Consider the following 24,467-nt stretch of genomic DNA (forward strand, 5'->3'; position numbering starts at 1 on the left):
CGATAAAACTGCACCACGTGCTTGGAATAAATAGACCGATATCTTCAGCTGGTGTGGACGCAAATATAGTTATCTTTATAGATATCATTCTTGGTGTGAACGGCCCTTTAGTCTATTAGTTTTATTAATTTATTACATAGACTACTTGTATTAATGGACATTGCAGCTATTAATTGACAATTAACAGATTTGAAGCCGCTGTATGAATATCACTTGTTTTCTCATTTTTATATTCAGTCAGGTACTTCAGAACCAGAAAGGGGTGACACAGATGACAGAGGTGTGTGTATTTAGCCTACTTATTGATAAGAACATACTCATGAAGAGATCTTTTGAATTTCATATTTTCTGTCTTCATGTAGCAAACCCTAATGGAATCAGCTTCAAAGCTTAGAAAAAAAGAGAGAGGGAGGAAATCTCCATGTATGCTTTGTGTGAGATAAAATGAATGTGCTTACTCTCTCAGATTTAGCAACAGTATGTAAGAAGACAGAGACGAGAGTAGGCGAAGAAATAAAAGCAAGCAATGTGATGTGTCATTTGTGAAACTGAGCATCCATTGAACAAAATCATCATCTTACCCTTAAGCACAGACCCAGAATCAGTCAGTGTCACTGCAGCTGAAGGCAAATACTATAAGCCTGCTTTCTGGGTCAGTTCTTAAGAATGCGAGGCATTGGAACACACAGACTTAACCAAAAATAAATGCTGACGACTAGAACAGCAAACCTACAAGCCAGCTCTGGTAAGCACTAACTACATGCGGTTAAATAGGTGTGCTAGCAATGTTTTCCTGCGGTTACGGAGGAGAGCTGGCTCACTTCCAGAACTGAGGTAATCTCTTCCTGTTCTGGACACCTTAGCCTCCATCTTGGAGCAGGATGCTATTTTCCCCTAAACAGGAATATGTGGTGTGGGGTGTCATAGCGTGTCAGCGCTGTTGGGAGATTTGGTTCATTTAGTATGTAGGTGTAATCGGCAGCTTCCTTACCTGTTCCCCATCCTTCTGCACGGGAACTCCATCTGCTGCTGGAGAGAGAAGGAGATACAAGGAAATTATAGCGGGGGTGCTTTGAGACTCAAATAGAAAAAGTAAAAGCAGTTCATACATGTTGTTATTGAAAGAGTATGTCGCTGCAATATAAATAAAAATGTAAATAAATGTAAAAAAAATTGAGGAATTTACTAATTTAATCAATGCAGTCTTATGTCTTCTACTTTCTAAATTACTGGAGGAAAAAAGTTTGACTTGAACATCACCATTTTAGTTATTAGTGTTGCTTTTGGCTGAGAACCTGGATCTTGTTGTGTTACAGAACATAATTGGTTGCTCTGTGTTACAAGGAAAAACTAATCTAAGCATTAGATTGACTAAAGATGTTCATAACTTGCAATCTAAAATTGCATGTGGCAATATTTCTGGGGCCTAATGGCTAGAGAGTCTGACTGTGGTAATGCATGTGCACTAACTTGGATGGGTTAAATGCAGGTGACAAATTTTGAGTATGGGTTACCATACTTGGTCTTCACGTCATGTCACTGTCACTTTTACAACATAATATGTGATAGTACAGAAACAATAGGCCTATTGGTGGGCACACGCAAATGTGAATACACACAGCCGGTACTGTGAAACCCTTTATAAAGAATGTAGAAATAAGTAACAAAACGTTCAATACTGATGTTGCATACAGAACAAATATCTAAGTGTGTAACCAGTAATGCTGAAACATATACAGCTTGAAAATGAATGCATAAATAAATAAGCTTTGATGTAAAAAAAAAAAGGGAAAAAAAAGACATCTCTCATTCACACAAAGAGAGCAAATAGAGTAATGACAAAAACAGAGAAACATCTTCAGGAATTATTTCACATTAAATGATAGCAAAGCTAAATACAGCCGTTATTATAATAGATTGTTGGAAGTTTAAGTTATATAAGTTGGTATAAGATTGATTAAGTTCTCTGTAATAGTTGTTAATAAATTGATAATATAGCAGTTGACCAATAGCAACTGTTATCTAATATACACTCACCGGCCACTTTATTGGGTACACCTGTTCAACTGCTCGTTAACAAATATTTGAGCCAATCACTTGGCAGCAACTCAATGCATTTAGGCAGGCATGATCTACGATCTGCTGAAGTTCAAACTGAGCATCAGAATGGGGATGAAAAGTGATTTAAGTGACTTTGAACATGGCATGGTTGTTGGTGCCAGACGAGCTGGTCTGAGTATTTCAGAAACTGAAGATCTACTGAGATTTTCATGCACCACCATCTCTAGGGTTTACAGAGAACAAGCCAGAAAAAGAGAAAATATCCAGTGAGCGGCTGTATTGTGGGCAAAAATGCCTTGATGATGCCAGAGGTGAGAGGAGAATGGCCAGACAGGTTCGAGTTGAAAGGCAACAGTAACTCAAATTGTTACAACAGAGGTCTGCAGAAGAGTATCTCTGAATGCACAACATGTCAAACCTTGAAGCAGATGGACAGCAGCAGAACACACACCGGGTCCCACTCCTGTCAGCTAAGTACAGGAAACTGAGGCTACAATTCACACAGGCTCACTAAAATTGGACAAAATTGACTCATCAGAATTGGACAAAGCCTGGTCTGATGAGTCACTGATTTCTGCTGTGACGTTCAGATGGTAGGGTCAAAATTTGGTGTAAACAACATGAAAGCATTGATCAATCCTGCCTTGTATCAACGGCTCGGGCTGGTGATAATGGTGTGGGGAATATTTTCTTGGCACATTTTGGGCCAAATCGAGCATCGTTTAAACACCACAGCCTACTTCAGTATTGTTGATGACCATGTCCATCCCTTTATGACCAGTGTAACCATCTTCTGATGGCTACTTCCAGCTGGATAACACGGCATGTCAGAAAGTTCAAATCAACTCAAACTGGTTTCTTGAACATGACAATGAGCTCACTATACTCAAACGGCCTCCACAGTCACCAGATCTCAATCCAATAGAGCACTTTTGGGATGTGCCGGAACTGGAGATTCACATCATAGATGTGCAGTCAACAAATCTGCAGTGACTGCGTGATGTTATCATGTCAATATGGACCAAAATCTCTGAAGAATGTTTCCAGCACCTTGCTGAATCTACGCCACATTTCTGAAGGTTAAAAAAAACTGCTGCAGTGCACGCTGGGGACCTAAACACATGTCACTGGACATCACCTAATTATAGTTAATCTGTTCATATACAGTAATTTCCTGCCACTGTTCACTGTGAAGATTATTGTGGACGAAACACTAGCAATGAGAGCAAATGGTTAGGGCCATCAACAACAGAAAATGACTGCATTGAAAGCATAATTGAATCAGATCCCAACAACATTCACCTGCCTACGTTCATGCTGTTCTTTCATTATCAGCACAGCTTGACCTACTGATAAAACACTACAACAATAGAGAAAGAGAGAGAGGGAGACTACATGTGGAGGTGGCAAGGGAGTGTTAAACTGGAATTCAAGTAAACAGAAAAGAGAGTGACAAACTAAACTTTCTATCTCCCAGTCACTGTAGCCTAACATTGATATAGATTCCATTAGTTCTCATGCAGTGGCCCACTTCATAAGTCCCCTAATATCATAATTAAATAATTATGCAGTCCATCACCTAAAAAATGATGGGATAAAAGGGATACTGTGGAAAACAGGTCACCTGTATTCAGGCCTCTCTCTGAATGATTAACGAATCCTATCCTTTTATTTATTTATTTTGCTCCTTCCTTACACTGACTAATCCTGATTCCACAAAAACTTAATTAAAGAAGGCCCTGTGCTAATTAAGCTTAAATACAGCTTTGGTCTCAGGGTGATTTCTCACATTATTAATGAGTAATATTCTTTCATAGTCAGCCCTGACATGGGCTCGGGTGTGTAATCTTAAACTGTGCTAATTATGTGGGATATTTAGAAAGGATTTTGGTGTTGGTGACCTTTCGAACATGACCTTTTTTTTTTTGAGATGGTAATGGTTTTAGATAAACTTGTTGCACTAGATGCACTGTTTTAATTAATTAAACAATGTTGATAAATAGATGAGATTGAAAATAAGTGCTGTTAAACTGATTTCAGAGCAGATTCAGTTTTTTATTTATTGAGATCCATGTCTGTTTTGAGGCCTTTTATATGCTATCTAATGTTCTTCTAAAAGTTAATGGGGACCTATTATGCCCTTAAACAAAGCCTTCATTTTTGTTTTTGAGGTCTACAAGAATAGATTATTCCTAGTGAAGTGTAAATTGTTGTAATTTCTTGATAAATTTGGAAAGTAGTGGTCAGTTTACTGAAATGAAGCAGCCTCAATGATGTATGTGGCTGACAAATGCGAACTCTTCGAAACATAAATTAAGATATTTTTGATGAAATCTGAGAGCTCCCTCCATTGACAGCTATGCAACTACCACTTTAAAGTCCCAGAAAGGTAGTAAAGACAACATTAAAGTAATCCATGTACCTTTCTGGGCCTTGAAAGTGGTAGTTGCGTAGGCTGTCAGTCTTACTGGTTTGTAATGACATGAGGGTGAGTATTTAATGACAGATTTTTCATTTTTGGGTGAACTAACCCTTTAAGAAAGTTAAAAATCTAAAAAGCATAATAGGACCCCTTTAACTTAGCAAATAGCAAATCATGTTTCATGGCTGTGATGTAAAAGGAAAGACTATTGGCTATTTAAAGGGATACTCCACTTTTTTTTCCTCATTTTACAACTCCCCCAGAGTTAAACAGTTGAGATTTACATAATGGACAAGACCATTAGCATCTCTCTAAAAAAAAAGACCAAAGAGTTTCGATATTTTTCCTATTTAAAACTTGACTCTTCTGTAGTTACATCATGTACTAAGACCGATGGAAAATGTAAAGTTGCGATTTTCTAGGCTGATATGGCTAGGAACTGTACTCTCTATACTCTCTGTAATGATATGACGCAGCGCCTGAAAATAGTCCTCAGCTCAGTAACTTCCAACGTGACTGGGACTAAGTTTGTTAACCTATTAGACCTATTTTAAGGCGCTGCATCATATCATTACACCTGCTGCACTCATGGTACGGCAGCAAAGTTTCTTGATTATTACGCAGGAGTGAGAGTATAGTTCCTAGCCATATCAGCCTAGAAAATCGCAACTTTACACTTTCCGTCGGTCTTAGTACACGATGTAACTACAGAAGAGTCAAGTTTTAAATAGGAAAAATATCGAAACTCTTTGGTCATTTTTTTGAGAGAGATGCTAATGGTCTTGTCCGATTCAATGATCTATGCTAAGCTATGCTAAAAGTGGTACCGCCAGACCCGGAGTTCAGCTAAACGGTTAAACTAAACTTTTTAACTCTGTTAAAAGTTGTAAAATGAGCCTATTTCCAAAAAAAGTGGAGTATCCCTTTAAAAAGGTGATGAGCCTTTTGATATGTCCCACTCCAACTTCCTATACAGAAAACATAATAAATAAAACGGTCCTTAATGCATTTTTTTTTTTTTTATAATTACATCCATTTGTGTATGAAGGTCTCATGCATTACTAGAATAATTAGTGCAACCAAATATATGACATGATATTTGTGTTATGCAACGAGGATGAAGATAGAAAGCAGTGCAGTTCGAAATTTGAGCGGGGAACTGTTAGTTGATCTCTCTGTCTGGATGACAGAGTATCTCTGTGGTCTCTGGAGTGATGGCTAACGTTGTGACACACTGACCTACTGATACACTAACGTCAGCCATTTTATTCTGTCCCTTTAGAGATTACACTCTGTCTGTCAAGATCAGGAGCCAGACATTATGAAGATATATATCTGTCTTCAATTAAAGTCATTTTAAAAGCAAAATTTGTGGCTATTAAGCATAATATGTGTATTTATTTACTAATGTGGATATGCATAGGAGACCTAGGCAAGATACGACTTTTTTTGTGACTGCATGAAATTTAGCTGCAAATTGAGGTGGAGCGCACATCCACAAGAGGAGTGTGGGGGATCCGCGCACTCATAAAAAAGGTTTAATTTGAGGAGCACAATCGCTATATGAAATGAAATTCTGTTTCTGTCTTAGAGGGAAAAATAATCATGGTGAGATAGTTTAAAGCCTCCCTGTAGTCAATCATTTTATCCCTTAAAACTCAAATGTAATTTTGGTGATCAAAGATAAGCATTTTTTTCCTTGATAAGAATTTCTTCATGCTTTAAAATAGCTTGAATGTAGCCCTACACCCTTGCTTCATTTAGTATACACGGTTCTATGAATATGCAAATTAGCCCCGCCTCCACTCACTCACACCATCTCAGAGATCCACTCATTGATGATCACACGTTGACGTGATTGGTTGTTACAAGGTAGTTTGTGACATCAGAAACCATAAACTTGCAGTGAGATATAAGTTAGCAATTGTGAGGAATAAAGTAACAATAAAAAAGTCTAAATTCTGAGATAGTCACATGCAAGAAGTAAATATGAAATTCCTAGAAACAGAGTTGCAATTGTGAACTAAAGCCGCTTTGTTTGAGACAATGCACACTGGGAGATATGAAATCACAATTTTGCTAAATAAAGTCCCAACTGTGAGAAATATTGTCACCATTCTGTTTTTTTAAGCTCTGAGGCAGACTGGACTTTCATCAAAATGGAGATGGAATGTGTGTACTGGATCAAACAGAGAGACTCTAGCATACAGGAAATTGAATACATTGACAATGAAATAGATTATTATTTTTTTTTAGAACACAATTTAACCCTTGATGAGATGCCATTAATTGATCTACCTCAAATGCTATTTGGAGATAAACGCACTAAACAACTCTGACCATATGACTGATTTGATAATGCCTGGCAATTATAATAAATGTCACTAAAGTTGAAGAAATGATAATAGGGTACTGCAGCGTCTAATTGTCTTTATTCACTCAAGTATCCTAGAATACAGCAGCCAATTCAGTTCAAGCTGTGAATGTGTCAGATGCCCTTAATGACCTTGGATGAACTCAGCTAACCTGCACTGAACCAGGTTGATGATTCTAGCTACTTTTGTCCCATTGTTTTGTAACCTGGATATCTGAATAACTGAACTCCCATGGTACAGTCCTGATGACTCTATAATTCACCAAAACCACAGAAATGTAAGCATTAAAGGGGTGGTTGATTATGATTTCACTTTTCTAACTTTAGTTAATGTGTAATGTTGCTGTTTGAGCATAAACAACATCTGCAAAGTTTCAACGTTTAAAGTTAAAAGCAAAGGAAGATATTTGCTTTTAAAGAAATTGCTTTTTAAGGACTACAACAAACGGCTGGTAGGGACTACACGACATTCCTCCCAGGTTAGTGACATCACTAACCCTAAAATTTACATAAACCCCACCCCCAAGAACGCGATTTATAGATTATGATGACAGAATATGCTAATCAATGACTAGAAGATAGTTAACTTCACATTAGCTACATAAATTCATCAACTAACGATTCAGAAATGTCCTGTTGCATTCTACATGTTGTCACTTCTTCTAGAGTCTCTCTCTATCATTGTCTGACTCCGGTTTGAACATAAAAGGCTAAACATTTTCAGTGCATGTCTATGTGAGGTAAAATGACACGCACTGTTGTAGCTCCGCCCTCTGTGCTGGGAGCAGCAGCTCATTTGCATTTAAAGGGACAGACACAAAATTTTAACATGCTATATAAAAATATATGTGGGGTATTTTGAGCTAAAACTTCATATACACACTCTGGGGACATCAGAGACTTATTTTACATCTTGTGAAAAGGGCATTATACCACCCCTTTAATATTCATTGTGAGCCTGTTGACGCTGCAGGGCTGTGTAGTAGCTCTCTTTCGTCTCCTCTTAGCACTTAATCCCTATTCATGTCATCCTCATTACATAGCGATTGTGATTTTCTGGTTCCTCCTTGACTTCTGACCTTTGACCTTTCACCTGTCCATTGAATTAATCACCTCTTTCAGATAAAACATGTTTTCTTGATGTAAATCTTAAGGTGCCCAAGGCAATGTGTGCCCTGGATAACAATACAAGCACGGACACACACACACACATAGTAATGCGTTTGGGATTCATTTAGCCAGGATTAACACTTCATACACTTTATACACATATTTCTCTCACATTGTAATAGCCCTAAAGCTCAGCTAAGACTAAACAAAAGTTGACTGCATTTACACTTTTGTATTCGTGAGCAAACTGGGATTTGAATTACTCACAATAATATCAACCATATGCCATACATTTGTTGTGGATTCACAATGCCTCCACAATCACATCCATCGGTTGCAAGAAACATTCTGTTTTGTTTTCACTGTGTTCAGGTTGAGGTTTTGTAAATCTCTCTAAGCTTCCGTGTTAAATTTTTTTTTAATCATGCCAAACAGAGTTGGAACTTGCAGCTTACTGAGCAATTTTCAGGTTTCCTGGCACAATGTGTATTTTAGTAAGCTGCTTTACTGAATGTCGGCGCTGGACGGAGAATCCTGAAATAGGATAACAAAGGTACAAATTATACAATCACATAAACAGTACTGTAGAGAAACATGCCTCCACTCTCTTTTATATGTATGGCTAAACCAATTTAAATCATTCCATCTCTTCCATCAAGTTCCATCTTATTCAATTAAATCATGGAAATGAACCCTGAGTGGTGTTTCCTAGGGTTTTCTGAAGGGATTTTTGTGTGTGGTTGCTTGGGCATTCTGAGTGGTTGTTGAGGAGTTGTGAGTGGTTGATATCAATTTAATATAAGACAATGGGACCTTTTTTGCTAATTTTATCATTAACCTGGTGAAAAGTATAAGCCGTCTGCTATGTTTCACCCAAAACTGGAAGAAATCTCTTGATCTGGCAGGCTCTAATCTGATTGGCTTACTTTTCGCAACCTCTGAGGTCATGTTTACAAGGTCATACAGCTGGATTTGCCAGGTAAGTGGGTTCACCGGTTGTCATTGCTTGCACCACTTACCGGAAACACCCCACAAGACTTGCCACTAGCTATCACTATGTGCAGTCTAATGACCGACCAGTGACTGTCTTAAGCTGCGAGGTTAAAGGCAGCAGGTAGAGCTCTCCAAAAAAAAAAAAAAAAAAAAATTAACAGGTAAAACACCTGTATGTAACAATGAATATGTTGCTACTTCTATATGTTACAATTACAGTTTGACTTTCAGTAAAGCTCCTTTGAAACATTGCATATTGTGAAAAGTCCCATTAGGGCTAAGCGTTCTGACAGTATATCTCAGGGTGATGATATAAAGTGTCTATCCTTAGAGATTTTGCTATATTGTTTATATCGCAGTATATTCATCTGTGTTGCACAGTCACCATTAAATCATAATTGATCATTTTTTTATCGAATATTGCATTGTTTATTATAAATGATTTCTCTAATTCATGTATCTATAGCATTTAATCAATAATATTTTGTTTAAATATCTTCTCCTCCCACTTGCAGCAACATCTCGTCTATTTTCGGATGGGCTGTCACACACGAGACCACAGCAATAGCAAACCACGATCCAGTCAATTCCTGATGGACAAAATCAAGTCCTGCCCTACATTTTTTTTTTTTTTTCGAGAAGCTGTTTATTTGAATATACATCACAATAAAGAAAAAAAATACTATCACAACTTCCGTTTTATACCAACTTTAAAGTTATTGACACGTTAGAGTGATAAGGAAACATGCATGAATAAATAGGGCATCATGCTGGACATGCATGCTGTTAAAAAAAGAGTTATTAAGCAAAAATAGGCCATTAAAAATAAATTAAATCTGTACTTTCGCTGACACTTACAATATGTCAAAATGCCCATCGTGTGAAATATTCGCCTAAACAGTTGGTGGAAAATTGGATGTGTATCAGTTTACAGATCTTAAAGTGACAGCAGCCTAATAAACCCACTGCTGTCTGTGTCATTAATGTTAAAGGTGTGTTCATGCCATGCCGGAATCACCATAATTACTAGATTCTGACTTTTAAAAAGAGTAAACATCTTTGTAGATCTATGTTTTCTGAGAGCTCCGACTACCAAGTGACCACTGTAGACTGTAGACAGCTGTGATTGTGCAGATTCATTTTGGCTTTGATAGTGTTGCCAAAGAAACTCATAATTCTAACAAAATCATACTAAAATGAATTCTAAATGTTAAAAATGCTACACTTTTCCACAACAGTACACAATACTTTACTAATTTGTTTTCTTTTGCATTGAGCCAAGAAATCAATCTGTTATGTTTACATCTTTCTCAAAATTCACCTATAACTTCCGTACACACAGCGAAAGATGAAGCTTCTCATGCACTTGTATCTTCAGCTCTTCTACATTAGAAGTGAATGGACCGCAATTATACATAACAGGATCCTTTTCTTCCATAACAACCATAGTCAGACCTTAAACAAATCAATTCAACTGGTAATTTGCTTTCTATATTCTCAGTTTACAAAACTCCACTGGGATTAGTATTACCTATCAACAACACCATTGCTTGAGGTCTGCCATTGCTAATGATATCCAATCGAAAACATTCCCTCATTACTTCAACAAATACCCACTCATGCATTAACTGACATCCAAAACTCATTCTTTCCCTCTATGTCTTAGTTTCTCGCCTAAGATACATTTTGGGATTATTTAAATCAGTCAATGAAATCTGCAACTATGGAGCAATAAAATGCAAGCACATGATCCTGTACGATTTGCCAACTCGTTTTCCCCAATGCTTTTCTTTTCTCTGATACCTCCCCTGCGGCCAAACCATGGAGCTGCTCTGCGAGAGAGAGAGAGAGAGAGAGAGAGAGAGAGAGAGAGAGAGAGAGAGAGAGAGAGAGAGAGAGAGAGAGAGAGAGAGAGAGAGAAGCGCGGCCGTGCGGAACGAAGGACCCGCATCAGCCACAACGCATCTCCTGCAGCTGTAGTTATTATGACAACCGCGGCAAAGAAAGACGCTATCCGCCTCTGCCTATCTATGAATATCCCCTAATGGAAGAAAGACTGAGGAATTCCTTCAACATGGGACTGTCGGCTCATTTCAACGTTACAGAGAGAAAGCAGCTGCTCATGGCTGCATGTATGCTGTGCTCGTGCACTGCATGTTGTTGCTGATGATTATCAGCTTTCTTACGCGACCCGTGCGAGGGGTGTGTGTGACCCTGTGTAATTAATGTCCGTCTGTCTGTCTGCAGCAGGCTCTGTTTCTGCACAACGATTCATCTATTTCTTTTAACAACATATTGCAGTCGGTCACGCGATGCATGTGTGACTGCAGAAGATCACTGCAGCTCTCAATGATGTGGGAATACTGGAGTCTCCTTTTGAGGAACTCATTGCCCATGATTTACTCACCCTCAAGTCATCCTAGGTGTATATGACATTCTTCTTTCAGTTGAATATAAAATGTTATATTAAAAAATGTCCCGGCTCTCTTTATAATGGCAGTGAATGGTTGTTTCTGTTTTGAAGTCCATAAAAGTGCATCTATCCATCATAAAAGTGCTCCACACGGCAGCGGGGGGTTAATAAAGGCCTTCTGAAGCGAAGCAATGTGTTTGTGTAAGAAAAATATTAATATTTAACATGTTACAAAGTAAAATTGTTCCTTCCGGCATTCGCAGTCTACTTACGCCTAAGGCGCAATTTGCGCAACTTGTGACGTTGGAAATTGCTAGTTATTTTAATATGAATATTTTTCTTACACAAGCTTCAGAAGGCCTTTATTAACCCCCTGGAGACGTGTGGAGCTCTTTTATGATGGATAGATGCACTTTTATGGACTTCAAAACAGAAACTGCCATTATAAAGCTTGGAAGAGCCAGGACATTTTTTTTATATAACTCTGATTGTATTTGTCTGAAAGAAGAATGCCATACTATGATGACTTGAGGGTGAGTAAATCATGGGCTAGTTAAAATTTTTGGGTGAACTATCCCTTTAAGTCCTGCTTCTTTTGTAAGGGCATTGTTATTCAGTGCTGACAACAACAATAAAAAAGTTAGGTTAGTTTTGTGTGTCTATGAGAGAGAGAGAGCACATAGTAATCATATATCATTATGTGGGTGTCCCTTAGTAACATGATATCACAGATGCCAATGCCATCCAGTCGAACCAAATGGAGGCGAGAGATGTGTTAAAAGCCAATCACTGTTGCCTATTATTTTTCTGAATGTAAAATGAGTGCTTGAGTTAGTTCAAACAGGCATTATTTTTTTATGTGTTATATTTAGGTAAATATAATTAGTAAGGTCAAAAAACACTTTGATTTTATCATAATATACAGCTCCTCTTTTTTTGCAGTGTCTGAAACGGCTCGAAAAAGGATCTGGTCTCTCCAAACCCCTCCTTTCTGAGATACTCTGCTCTGATTGGTCAGATGGCCCAGTCTGTTGTGAATGGTCTACCGCTTAAAATTGGTATGTGGAATAACAGTTTTATAAAAGCAATAAGCCCTGTGAAGCTGTGATTTAGAACAGCTAAGGGGGTTTTAGGCACTCCACGCCAAGGCGTGCCGAACAACGCTGTTCTAAATTCACTGTAAACCATGACTTCTTGGGGCTGATTGCTTTAGTTTACAAATGTTGCGCAAAATATTTGCTCTCACATGGAGATAAGTGGCCTAAAAAAAAAGAGAGAGAGAGAAAAAAGCAATTTCATTCTACATAAGGGTGGTTGGTTGACCCTTAAGGTGGTAGGCAAGTTGAGATCACAGCCAAATACTATTGGAGACTCCTCACTTTATTTCAGTAACCACGTTTTATCAGAGACCTCCAAATGTCCATTTATTGAGCGTGATTAGTATTTGTTTCAGCGTTGTGCAGGTAATCACCACTGTGGATGAGATGAACAATGAAATCTTTAGAATCAGTTGCGGGGTAGTTTGGGTGAAAAAAATCACGAATTTATTTAAAAAAAAAAACTTTTTTAAGTGTTTTGCTAATTTACCAGTGCACATGACAAAGAATCCTTCTTATTTTCAACCCCATCCACTTGGCTCCATTCACGCTTTACACAATCCAATCAATTCACAATGGAGAAAAGTTCTGCCCAATATATATATTCTAGTTGAAAATCCACATGGCAGAAGCTATTGGGCTGTGAAGGGCGTTTCATGCTAACTTTCATGGCTTCATCAGGCATATTTTATTTTACACTCACAAATTTGCCTCTAAAGCTATCTGGGTTAAATTTTAATTTTACCTTTTCAAAAGGTATGATAGGCTGTATATGGTTAATTACAGGATTTTTCTAAGCCATTAATTAAATTTTACCTGTTTTTTTGGTTAATATTGCTGACTCTTCAATTGATGGTAACATACCATCAAGTGAAAAGTCGGCAATATTAACCAAAAAAACAGGTAAAATTTAATTAATGGCTTAGAAAAATCCTGTAATTAACCATATACAGCCTATCATACTGTATTTGATACAAGACTTTAAGGTCTCTAAATTATCAATATGTTCCAAACTTTGCTGAAAAACCTGTTGTACACAATCTACTAGTACATGCCTTCTGTCCTGATTGATCGTTTATACTTTTTTTGCAAGTAAAAGGCCTTTTAGTATAATTGTAAAAATGTCCACCTTATAAAGTATAACAGTAACACATTACAAAAAGGTTTCAAAAAGGCCTAACTGCTATTAACATAAAATAAGAATGAACAATACTGATACAGCATTTATTAATCTTAGTTAATGTTAATTTCAACATTTACTGACACATTATTAAAATCAGATTAATTATTAGTTAATGCACTGTGAACAAACAATGAACAACAGTATTTTTATTACCTAATATTAACAAAGATTAATAAATACTGTAACAAATGTATTGCTTATAGTTCATGTTAATATATTAACTAATGTTAACAAATGAGACCTTATTGTAAAGTGTTAGCAGATTAACTTTTATATTGTTAATAATATTTTAAGATGAAAACTTACTGGACCAAAGCAACTACACAATTCTCAATCCTCATTGTATTGCATTACATGTTTATGTACACTCTGACTAAGAATTTAAATATCATCTTACTAAGACATATTATTGGAAGATATGAAGTAACAAATGATATTTGTATGAATTTTTTTTTTTTAAATAGCTATATTTTTGCTCATTTTGGTTCTCTGAATAAAATTGAGCTGTGTTTTTCCTCACTATATTAGCCATAAAAGCCAGGTGTATCAAATATTAAAACAAATATATGATAATTATGACTATTATTTCAAGTCAGACTTTACAGGGTTAATATAATATCCTGCTCTTTACGCATACATGCAAACCCAGTCAGGAGTCATAACACTCCCAGAGGAACAATGCCACTCTTGCAGAGAGTTTAGTCCTGGGAATAAACCACACTCTGCATGTTAAGTATGACATTACTACATGACCAGTGACTTAAGTGCCATGGCCGAGTCAGACAATTATTCACTCATTTACTATAGTGAACATTTTAATACAAAGCATATTCTGAGTTTTGAATGTGTGCGTGTGTTATTTGCTTTATTATTTGCTGAGTCAGGCAGCTGGAGACACAGCAGCAAGGGGATCATTATGAAGCTCTCGCTGCAGACTCGTGCCAAAGCCCACGGCATGCTGCACTGAGTTCAGAAACTGCTGAGCGTACCTGTCAGATGCACAACAGCCCTCGCTCACTCAGCCCTGCTCATCCATACATTAAAGTCTCAGGTATCTAATGGTTCAAACGTATTGGTTCTGTGCAGGCTTCTGTTGTTTGAACTGATATAACATTAAACCTAAATTTTCACTATTTATTTTCTTAATGATATTGTGCGGTTCATTGATCCATCTTCCTCTGAAATAACTTTCATTTTTGACTGAACTATCACTTTAACCAAAAGCCAAAGCACTGCTTTATCAATCCCACATTCTAACTCTGAATTGATTCTGAATCAGTTCCTCATAAATAAATAAAAACCTTTCTTGCTAAATACCCTGTTTCACTCCACATGTAAAATTGGTTGAATGGTTTCCTGAACCCAGACAGACCGATGTCTTAACGAAAAATGCTACCTATCAGATTGCGCTACCAGCACAATACTTGTATTGTTTTAAGGGTAGGGTTAGGGTTAGGGTTAGGGTTTGGGGTAGGCTTGTACATTAATAAAGCCTCAAGCCACATCACACCACATGAATGTTATGCTGGTAGCACAATCTGAGCGGATAGCACAAATCGTCAGAACACCGGCACTAGTCCTTTCGCCACAGATCTGCAATGGAAAAGAGCACACATTTTTTTATTAATCATTTTGTGTACTGATTCCATTTATATTTAGTCTTTTCCTTCCAAAATGTTTGTTTTTAGCGGCAAGAAAACGGCTTTGTTGTCTACAACGTGGAATAACATCTATGAATGTCATTAAAGGACGCCATTTTCCACTAAATTTGACCTGACCTCTTAAAATATAAATCATTATTTTTGGCCTTAGTGAACTTTGAACACTGTTAGCTCACTCAATAATACAATTTTATTAATGTTTATGCCAAAATCATCCATAGTGCAAATAGAAAATGAGAAGAATTCCAATGCCTTTGATTCAAGATGAAAAATCATGTTTCTCTAAATCACGTGCAGCATGCAATACTATTTTACTAAATGCGATTTTACTTATTGCCACTGATCTAAATTAGCCTGGCTCCGCTTTCCTACGTACTTCCGCTCAATTTTCATTTTCCTTCAGTACTCCGTCTGAGTTTGCGGTATATTCTTGGGTTTTCTCCAGCCAATTTTTTGGCGGTCCAATCAACGAACAGAGGGAGTGGCTGAGAACGATGACGTTGATGTCAAGCGCTAGTTTGAGTTGTAGGGTTACATCATGACCAAACGTTAGCGATTGGTTATGGCAGATCCAGAGTGGCTCTGGGCAGATCCAATAGTTTTAAACTTCAACAGAGTACCCGCCTTCAAGGAAGGTAACACTTGTCAATGGAGAGTGGCCAGACTCTCTGTACAAATGAAATGTACGAGAGTCTGGTAGGACCAGGCTAGATCTAAATGGCTTTTGACTAAAATATTTTGAGTAAAAGAGTGAGGAACAGAGGGAGGAAGTTTTTTTTTATAGCCTGATTCAGTTTTTTTATAAAGCACCTTTCCAGTGTGATTCCAGCCTTACGGTCTGACATCTGGGTCACAACTGAGGATGTGCAGAATTATTTAGCGGATATCTGAGAAAGTGTAAGCAAATACACTTATTTGATGCCAAAGAGGAAACCAGACTGTAATGGGCTGTGGCTGTAGTAATGAGAACACGACGGAAATTCAAGAAACAGTCTTTAATAATAAAGCCACAAAGGGAACACACAGAAGTAATTTAAACATCTGTAATATACGTAATATAAATAACAACCATGATACAAATAAGACACATAATATTGAACAGAGGAGTCTAAAGTCTTAAATACACAAGAAGGCTAATGAACGGAATTCGAAACAGGTGCATAAAATAATCAGCGTCTACAGAAACAAACAATGAAGAAGAACTCCCGGAAGGCGCATCCTCGCCTCAACAGAGAACAGAGGGGGTTTCAGTGGAGGATGTGGAGCTGGAGAAGGACGAAACCAAGGAGGGGATGGCAGAGGGAAATGCCACAGTGAAGATGATGGAGGAAGGAGCCAGGGAGGGTATGACAGAGGGAGGATGTCTGTGACCTAAAGACAGCCAGGATGAAGACCCACAGCGGAGTCGAGGGAGGGAGGAGCCATTGTGGAGACTTGGCAGACAGAACCAGGACAGACAGACTGAGACGGAGCTGTTGGAGGTGGAGACCCAGGTGGAGCCGAAGAGCTGATGAGACCAAGCGACACCGGAGAATCAAGAGCATCTAAATTGGAGCCAGGGTGCTAGAGGATGAGCCAGAGCCGGAGGGACTGAGAACCAAAGCGGAGCCGGAGGGAAGACTGTGCCAAGAGTCGGAGAGATGAGGTGGAGCTCTGAGCTGTGAGGACGACGGTCCCAGGTGGAGCTGAGGGAAAGAGGAGCCAAAGTGGAGCTGACTGGTTGACGGGCCGAGGTGGAGTGATGGACTCAGCAGCTGGAGGGGGAGCATTGGGATCCCCTTGCCAAGGCAGAGCTGGAGACTGGAAGACGCGAGGCAGATCCACGCAGCAGAGGCGGAGCTGAGGAACTGAATAGAGCCAGCAGAGTCGGGCCAAAGAACTGGCTGTCTTTGGTAGTGGAGATGGGAGAGGGAGGCTGTGTGGGATCTTCGGAGACTTGGAGCTGGGCAGGACCAGAAGAGACACAGGAGACTTGGAGCTGGGCGAAGTCAGTGGCGACAGGAGACTTAGGGGGTATCCTCTTCCAAATCCTCAAAATAATTCCCAGATGCCAGATGCAACTTAGTGGCGGGAGTATGGGCGGATCTCCGTCCCATGCCCTCCTACTCCACTAAAATGCCCTCTTCACAGGACAATGTTGCCAGCTCTCACACACGGTCAGACTCTCTGTGGGGTTCAGGCTCTGGGATGAAGATGGCCTCAGTATTCAGCTCCGGCGCTGTCTTAGCGGTGGGCTCAAGCTCACAGTCCGTGGTGGGCGTGGCTGAAGTCTGGCTGGGCTCTGGGTCTGGTGATGTTCTGCTCAGCGGGGCAAATGGTAAACGGAGATCCGTTGTTCACCAGCACCCACTCCACAAACACAGCAAAAATTCCCCAGAGGAAGGTGTGCCATGGATTGCTCACTGACGCTGGTGAAGTAGAAGATTCAAAGCAAGCGATCTGGGTTGTGGGTGAGGCACGGCAGGTCTATGAAGTCCCTCGTGTGGTCCTCGAGTTTACGCTGCTCCTGTTCTAGGCAGAGCAGGCGGACTTCTGGTATGTCCATTTTAATTTTTGTTGTGGGCTTCTGTATATTCTGTAACGTGTTGTAGCTGTAGAAAATGAGCGCACAATGATGGAGATTCAAGAAAATTCCTTAATAATAAATCCACAAAAGGAACATGTTGAAGAACACCAGGAACAATATAAACAACTATTACGTAATACAAAGATGAAATGGAACAGAGAAAACTAAGGACCTAAATATACTAATGAATGAAATTCGAAACAAACAAGGAATAAGAACTGCGGCAAACAAAAATGGGGAAAGCCAAACTAAAATTCAAAGAAACTAACGTAACCGTGACACAGACATACTGTCAAGTGATTTTAGGAATAACAATAAACTAGAGCCAGAGATGATGCAGAAACTAATGCAAAAAAGTAATTGAACAAGCTTTCAAAGTAATGAAAAGTTATTGCTCTCTGTTACAAGGATAATTGCATGTTTGAAATGCTGCTGTGCCATTAAATTATGAAATCAATAAGCACCCAGGACAACGTTTTTGTGTGATCACATATCTTATAAATGCATGAAACCCTAATTTATTGGTACCATGATGAATAGTGATTGTTGCTTTTGAGCCTTTGTGGTGAGACTGTGATAATGGATGCAAAAAATAAAATAAAAAAAATAATGCATTTCAAGGCAGCTCATTAGCCCACACATTTCTGCACCAAATCTGTTACTGCAACAAAACTGTGAAGCTTTATTTGCATTATCGCAGTACTAAGCTCTATGTGATTGTTTGTTTTGAATCATTTACTACATTGATCTCAGCAGGATCCAGGATGAGAGTGTGTCCAGTCTTTTATGGCGTCCACTGGCTTCATATCAGAAGGTTTCACTTTACAAATCAATATTGGGCTACAGAGCTGGACAGAGAAAGTGGTAAACACCCAGAATCCTACACTGCACACACTGATACAGATGATGATGTCTCATAGTATACTGTCTGCTTTACTTTGCCCAATAATCGTGTATGAAGAGCCACACACTCTGTCGACTCCGTTACGATTTTACCTCGTTATTACTAAAGCACCTGTGTAAACACTCATGTAATTATCTTCTTAAAATTTTGTATGAATGATCTGTATGAAGATCTAATCTAATCCAATCTAAATTTAAAATTAAATTCATAATTTCCCAAAAAGGAAATGCTTCTACATCCACAGTAACTCAAATACTGCATACAACTCAAATCATATTAGAGTTTTTACCACTCAAGGATGTTTACAGGCTATTTATTGTCAGGGTCCTGTCACTTTGATTGGTCTTGATTCTTAGTTTGGTGACAGGATCCCGACACTCATGCATTCTGCTGTCTTGTCTCTGTTTGCGCATGCAGCTTTAAGTGGATTTCGGGCAGTGCGCTCTCTCGTCCATGTGGTGTGTTGAGTCTTTGGAGAATGGTGTCTGGATCCTGACACTGCTGTCTGGTTCGGTTTCAATTCAGTGTCGGGATCTGGATACTCATGCTAAATTTTTTGTCTTTTGTTGTAAGCACATGGTTTGGGTGTTTGTTTCTGGTCTGGTCTTGTATGTTTTTGTGGAGCACCTCTTGAATGTTTATGTTGAGCACCAGGAGCTTCAGTTTTTTAAGACCACATTTCTAGGACCACAATTCCTTTTTTTTTCAAACCCCCAGGGTTTATGAGCCAATGCTACTGTGTTAGACTAGTTAATGCAAAGTTGTCTCAGCATATTAAGCTGGGACAAGATTAAGTATTTTAACATTTTAAAAATTACATACTTCATCTTTAACTGACATACACACATTTACTTAAGTCTACTTTAAAACCACAAAATGTTTTAGGTGTTTTAGGTATTTAGCACAAATACAACTGAAAAATCTAATTTAAAATAAAACACTTCACTGTTAGCCTGGTTAAAACCAGACCATTCTCAGTAGTAACTGAGTTATGGTCTGGCAAAGCTTCATTAATAACTCATTTCCAAAGGGGTGTCACCAACGGACGTCGCTCAAATGCCTCTGGGCCCAATTGGATAGACCTAAAACCAATCAGAGCGATCGTCATCGTGTAAAGCCATATGCTGTGTCCCAATTCGCCTAAGTTACACTACGCCATAAAAGTATGTACTCTTTTTGTGAAGAAAAGGTATTTACTTTTGAATGTGTAGCAAAAAAGTAGGCAAGTTTTGGGACATACTACTTCGTCATCTTTATCGGACGGATCTGTCGCGTGCATCCTGTCACGTAACCTGCCCTGTCAATCATCTTGTCACAGTTACAATCCTCTATTAAATCTAATTTAATTTCCTACCGTTTCGGAGAGAAATGTAGTAGCACGTTCATCTGCCAGTGGGTCTTTCATGGAGACTGTCCTCATGTGTTTGCAATTTGAATATAATAATGCATTTAAAAGTTGCTGCGCTTCACCAACAGACGTCGCTCAAATGCCTCTGGGCGCAATTGGATAGACCTAAAACCAATCAGAGCGATCGTCATTGTGTAAAGCCCGCCCCAACGTTTCTGATTGGTGCCTCGATTTCGACAGATTAGAAATGGGCTTGAATGAGCTCTTTGCCAGACTACTTGCAGAGCAAATCTAAATTTGCCGGAAGTTGTCTGGGTTTTCCCAGGCTACTTCACTGTATGAATTAAATAAACATTGATATAAAAACATAAAACTGCAATAGTTATTCAGCCAGACCAGTAAGTGAATTTCTCTTTGTCTTTTGTATATTTGATTAACATGAATAACAAATACAGCAGCAGGTATATTAGGCTGCTGTCACTTTAAAACCAATGGATCCAATATATTGAAGGACATCTGTTTTTCTCCCAACTATTTACTTTAATTGATAGGGTACCTATTATGCAAAATTCACTTTTACATGGTGTTTGAGCATAAATGTGTTGGCAGTGTACACAACCACTCTATAATGATAAAAATCCACCAAGTGCTTTTTTAAAAATCCCCATAAATCATAAGCACTGTCTCAGAACAAGCAGTTCGCAGATTCTGGGCAAAGTGACGTCACTTTGCACAGGCCCCTCCCACGACTGTTGACGGACACTGCAGTTTTAGCATAGACCCGCCCTGAATGAGCTGTACGCAGTCCGCCATTGTTTTGACGCTGGAGCAGCTGTAGCGACAAGAATGTCTCGTAAGCAACTCAGGTGTTTTGTTGTTGGATGTGAGAGTGAGTCGTCATGTGCTCCTGACAACAGAGCCGCTGAAGACGCAGTGGATTCGTTTTATTTTTGAAGGAAATGTGCACCCAAAATGTGTTTATCTTTGCACGAATCATTTTACACCAGACTTCTTTGTGAACGAGAGGCAATACAGAACAGGTTTTGCTAAAAAGTTGTTTCTCAAGGATGGATCAGTACCAACTGTTCGTGATCCAGCTTATAGTCTCCAGATTGATACTGGTCACGGCAGTAATGAAAGGGAGAGCGCACAATTTATTACAGTTCATCAGAGTTGTTTTACGGATATAAAGTTTACCAATTTATTAAGCACCCCCTGAAAAGGTATAGATATTTTACTGTTAGTTGTAACGAGTGTTTTTGTGTAATTCGCTGTATATGTTGATGCTAATTAAAGGGAGAGAGAGAGTTTATGGATAAGAATTTAATGCGCACTTCTTAATTACTGCGTACTGTTTTATTCAGCTCTTAACCTTGATTTTCTGGAGTGAAAACGGATGCTTCATCTTTTGTGTGATGTACAATAAACTTCATAAAACTCATTAGCACAGTTTTGGCCATCATTCGGACGGAATGACATGCATTTACGGACAACAGGCTTGTAGTGGATAAAAGCAAGGTGATAACACAAGTTATTACCGTAATTAAACTAAACTATACCTATTCTATCTCCATGCAGCATAATTCTCTGGCTCTGTAGGCATTATTGTCCAACTCTGGTTCGAACTGAACACCGCTGACATTTCAGTGCATGAGATTATCCTGTTTGCTTGTAGCATGAGCTCTTGAAGCCCCTCCCTCTTCTTGAAAGGGGGGCAGGGAGCAGCAACTCATTTGCATTTAAAGGGACACACACAAAAAAACGCTGTGTTTTTTGCTCATCCTCAAAAAGTGCCAATTTTAACATGCTCTAAAAATTATCTGTGGGGTATTTTGAGCTAAAAACTTCACATACACACTCAGGGGACATCAGAGACTTATTTAGCATCTTGTAAAAAGGGGCATTATAGGTGCCCTTTAAGACTTATGTGAATTCTCACCAAAGCATTGTGACATAACTGTGTGTGTACTGTGTATTACATTTTTTTATTCATTTATTTTAAAAGCAGTTATGATAACAGATGTGTTGTTAGATTATGTATGATTTTTAGTCAGATGTAATGGAAAAGCCTCTTTTATGTAACGGTACAAAACCATATATTCAGATGAGGTTCACAGTATGTCATGAATAGTTTGACTGAATTGATTCCGGCTCTTGATTATGTACCTCAAAACAGAATCTGTACCGTTCCCGCACAGCGTGTTGACCTCCATTTTAGTGCTGCGCTGTGTTATAAACACTATTTATCAAACCCTCCCTCCTCTCTTCCGTTCCTCCCCCTGACTCCCTCTCGCTCCCTCTTTCCTTCTCTCAGTGTGGATGTGAGGCAGGTGGCCCAGCAAGAGAAGTTTGACACAGTTTCTGCATCTGAGATTTAATGTACTGTAGCGCTGATGTTGAACGTGTGCATGTTCTGGGACAAAGTCAGTTTGTTCTGCACCACTTCCCATGATACAGTGCATCTGAAACTATAACTGTGTCATAAAGTGTCTAAAGCAGTGTTTCCCAACTACAGCTCCACCAATGAGGCTAAAGTATCCCTTCATCAAAACCTAATAAGAAATGTTACATTTAAATCATATTATATGGATATCTTTAATCATGATCAATTAATAAAATATAATATTATTAATATGATACAATATTCTAACATATCATATATAATATTAATATTCAGTTTATTCATAAACAATAAAGTTATGAGTATCCTCTTGCTTGTACATATCCCCACATTAATAGGAACCGAAAAAATATTAATAATTAATCAAATAAATTATATAACAAATAATAATCAATAAAAAAAAAAAAAAAAAAAAAGCAATAATTAAATACAATTATTATATATTTATAATAATATTTTAAGATTCTCTAATGTTACTTTGGACAAATTTAGGAAGAATTAAGCTGTCTATATTGCTTACTCTCATCAATAAGTCTGACCAGGTAGAAGTATTAGTAAATAACAAGAATTAAAGTTGAGGTCATAAGCATATATTAGATTATAATTTTTGGACAGCAAAAAAAAAAAAAAGAAAGAATGGTTGCTGTTGAAAAACTTTCTATCAGAACAATAGAATATAGAATCTGATGCCACAAACCTTTTAAGGAAAAGCACCAAATCAATGCTGTGATCTGGTTTAAAAGCATATTTATTGCAGGCTGAAGAAAATACTAAGTGGAAAATAAATGATTCTATTAATATCAAGCCTACATTTACCACCCATTCTCCTTAGGAATGCCTTAACGCGATTTAAAGTGTATTTAAAGGCTTAGTTCACACAAAAAAAATGTAAATTCTGTCATCTTTTACTCACCATCATGTTGTTCAAAACCTGTATGACTTTCTTACTTCTGCAGAACACAAAAGAAGATATTTTGAAGCCAAACAGTTTTGGTTACGTAGACTTTCATTGAATGGACAATGGACAAGTATTTAAGATATTTCTCAAAATACCTTCTCTTATGTTATGGAACGACATACGGGTTAATAAATGATGACAGAATTTTTATTTCTTTGTAAACTATCCCTTCAACGTACCACCGGTCCAGCTAGGACTGATCTCGTCAAGTGTGTTTCGGATTCAGGATGGTCCTAACCTGATTCCCTCTTCTCCCTCACACATTTCTCTCAGTTCTCCTGCATGTATCACCCCTCCCTCCCTCCATCTCTCTCTCCATCTCCCTCTCACTGCAATGAAATTCAGCATGTTTCCCATCTCTCCCTCTCACTTTCAATCTGATTTCAATGTGCAACACGATACTATGAGAGCATCTCCAACAATAGAAATTTTCACTCTCTTTAATCGCCGTAAACAAGCTCTATCACAGCATTTCATCGCTCCATCATCTCTGCCTCCCACACACAGAGACCTTGCAGTAGCATAAATCAAGAGATGAGGGTTGGAATCCACACACACACACACACACACACACACACAAAAACACACATGCAAGCCGCCACACGCCAGCGAACGCACAATGTGACAGCTCGGATGTTTAACGTTACCCTCCACCAGCCAAATTCGTTTCACACATCTCAAACGTGGAGCAAAAATCGCCAGCCACACACCAGCAAACCCCCTTCCCGGCACGATAATTACCCCTCACACTTAGTACCCCCATTCACGTGCACCCTGCCAGAAAGTAGAAGAAAAGAAGAGGGTCTTACTGAGGGTTCGGGAGCCGATACATCCCATGGTTTATTCACAAAGGCCCTGGATACAAGCAAGGAAGTGCTAGCCTTTCACCATACATTCTCTCCTCCTCTCTCTCCTTTCTCTTTTCTGACTGCTGATTCTCTCCACTCATGCTGCTCCCTCCCTCCCCCTCTCTCTC

General features: G+C 38.6%; 1 protein-coding gene across 3 annotated transcripts in view; it reads right to left on the reverse strand.

Annotated features, from left to right (window-relative positions):
* fam131bb (family with sequence similarity 131 member Bb) overlaps positions 1 to 24,421 on the reverse strand; it is a 51,897-nt gene extending 27,476 nt beyond the window's left edge. For 2 of the 3 annotated variants that reach the window (XM_084385562.1, XM_084385561.1), the window contains exons 1-2: positions 24,301 to 24,402; positions 992 to 1,029 (exon numbers count right to left, since the gene is read on the reverse strand). In XM_084385562.1, coding sequence (XP_084241688.1) covers positions 992 to 1,029; positions 24,301 to 24,328 — 66 coding nt within the window. In that variant the 5' untranslated portion in view covers positions 24,329 to 24,402. Of the gene's footprint in view, positions 1 to 991; positions 1,030 to 24,300 lie in introns of all 3 variants that reach the window. The other variant, XM_084385563.1, reaches the window with a different exon arrangement.
* Between the last annotated feature and the right edge of the window lie 46 nt (positions 24,422 to 24,467).

The sequence above is a fragment of the Rutilus rutilus genome (assembly GCF_951802725.1).
Source record: "Rutilus rutilus genome assembly, chromosome: 17".
In the NCBI taxonomy this organism is placed as follows: Eukaryota; Metazoa; Chordata; class Actinopteri; order Cypriniformes; family Leuciscidae; genus Rutilus; species Rutilus rutilus.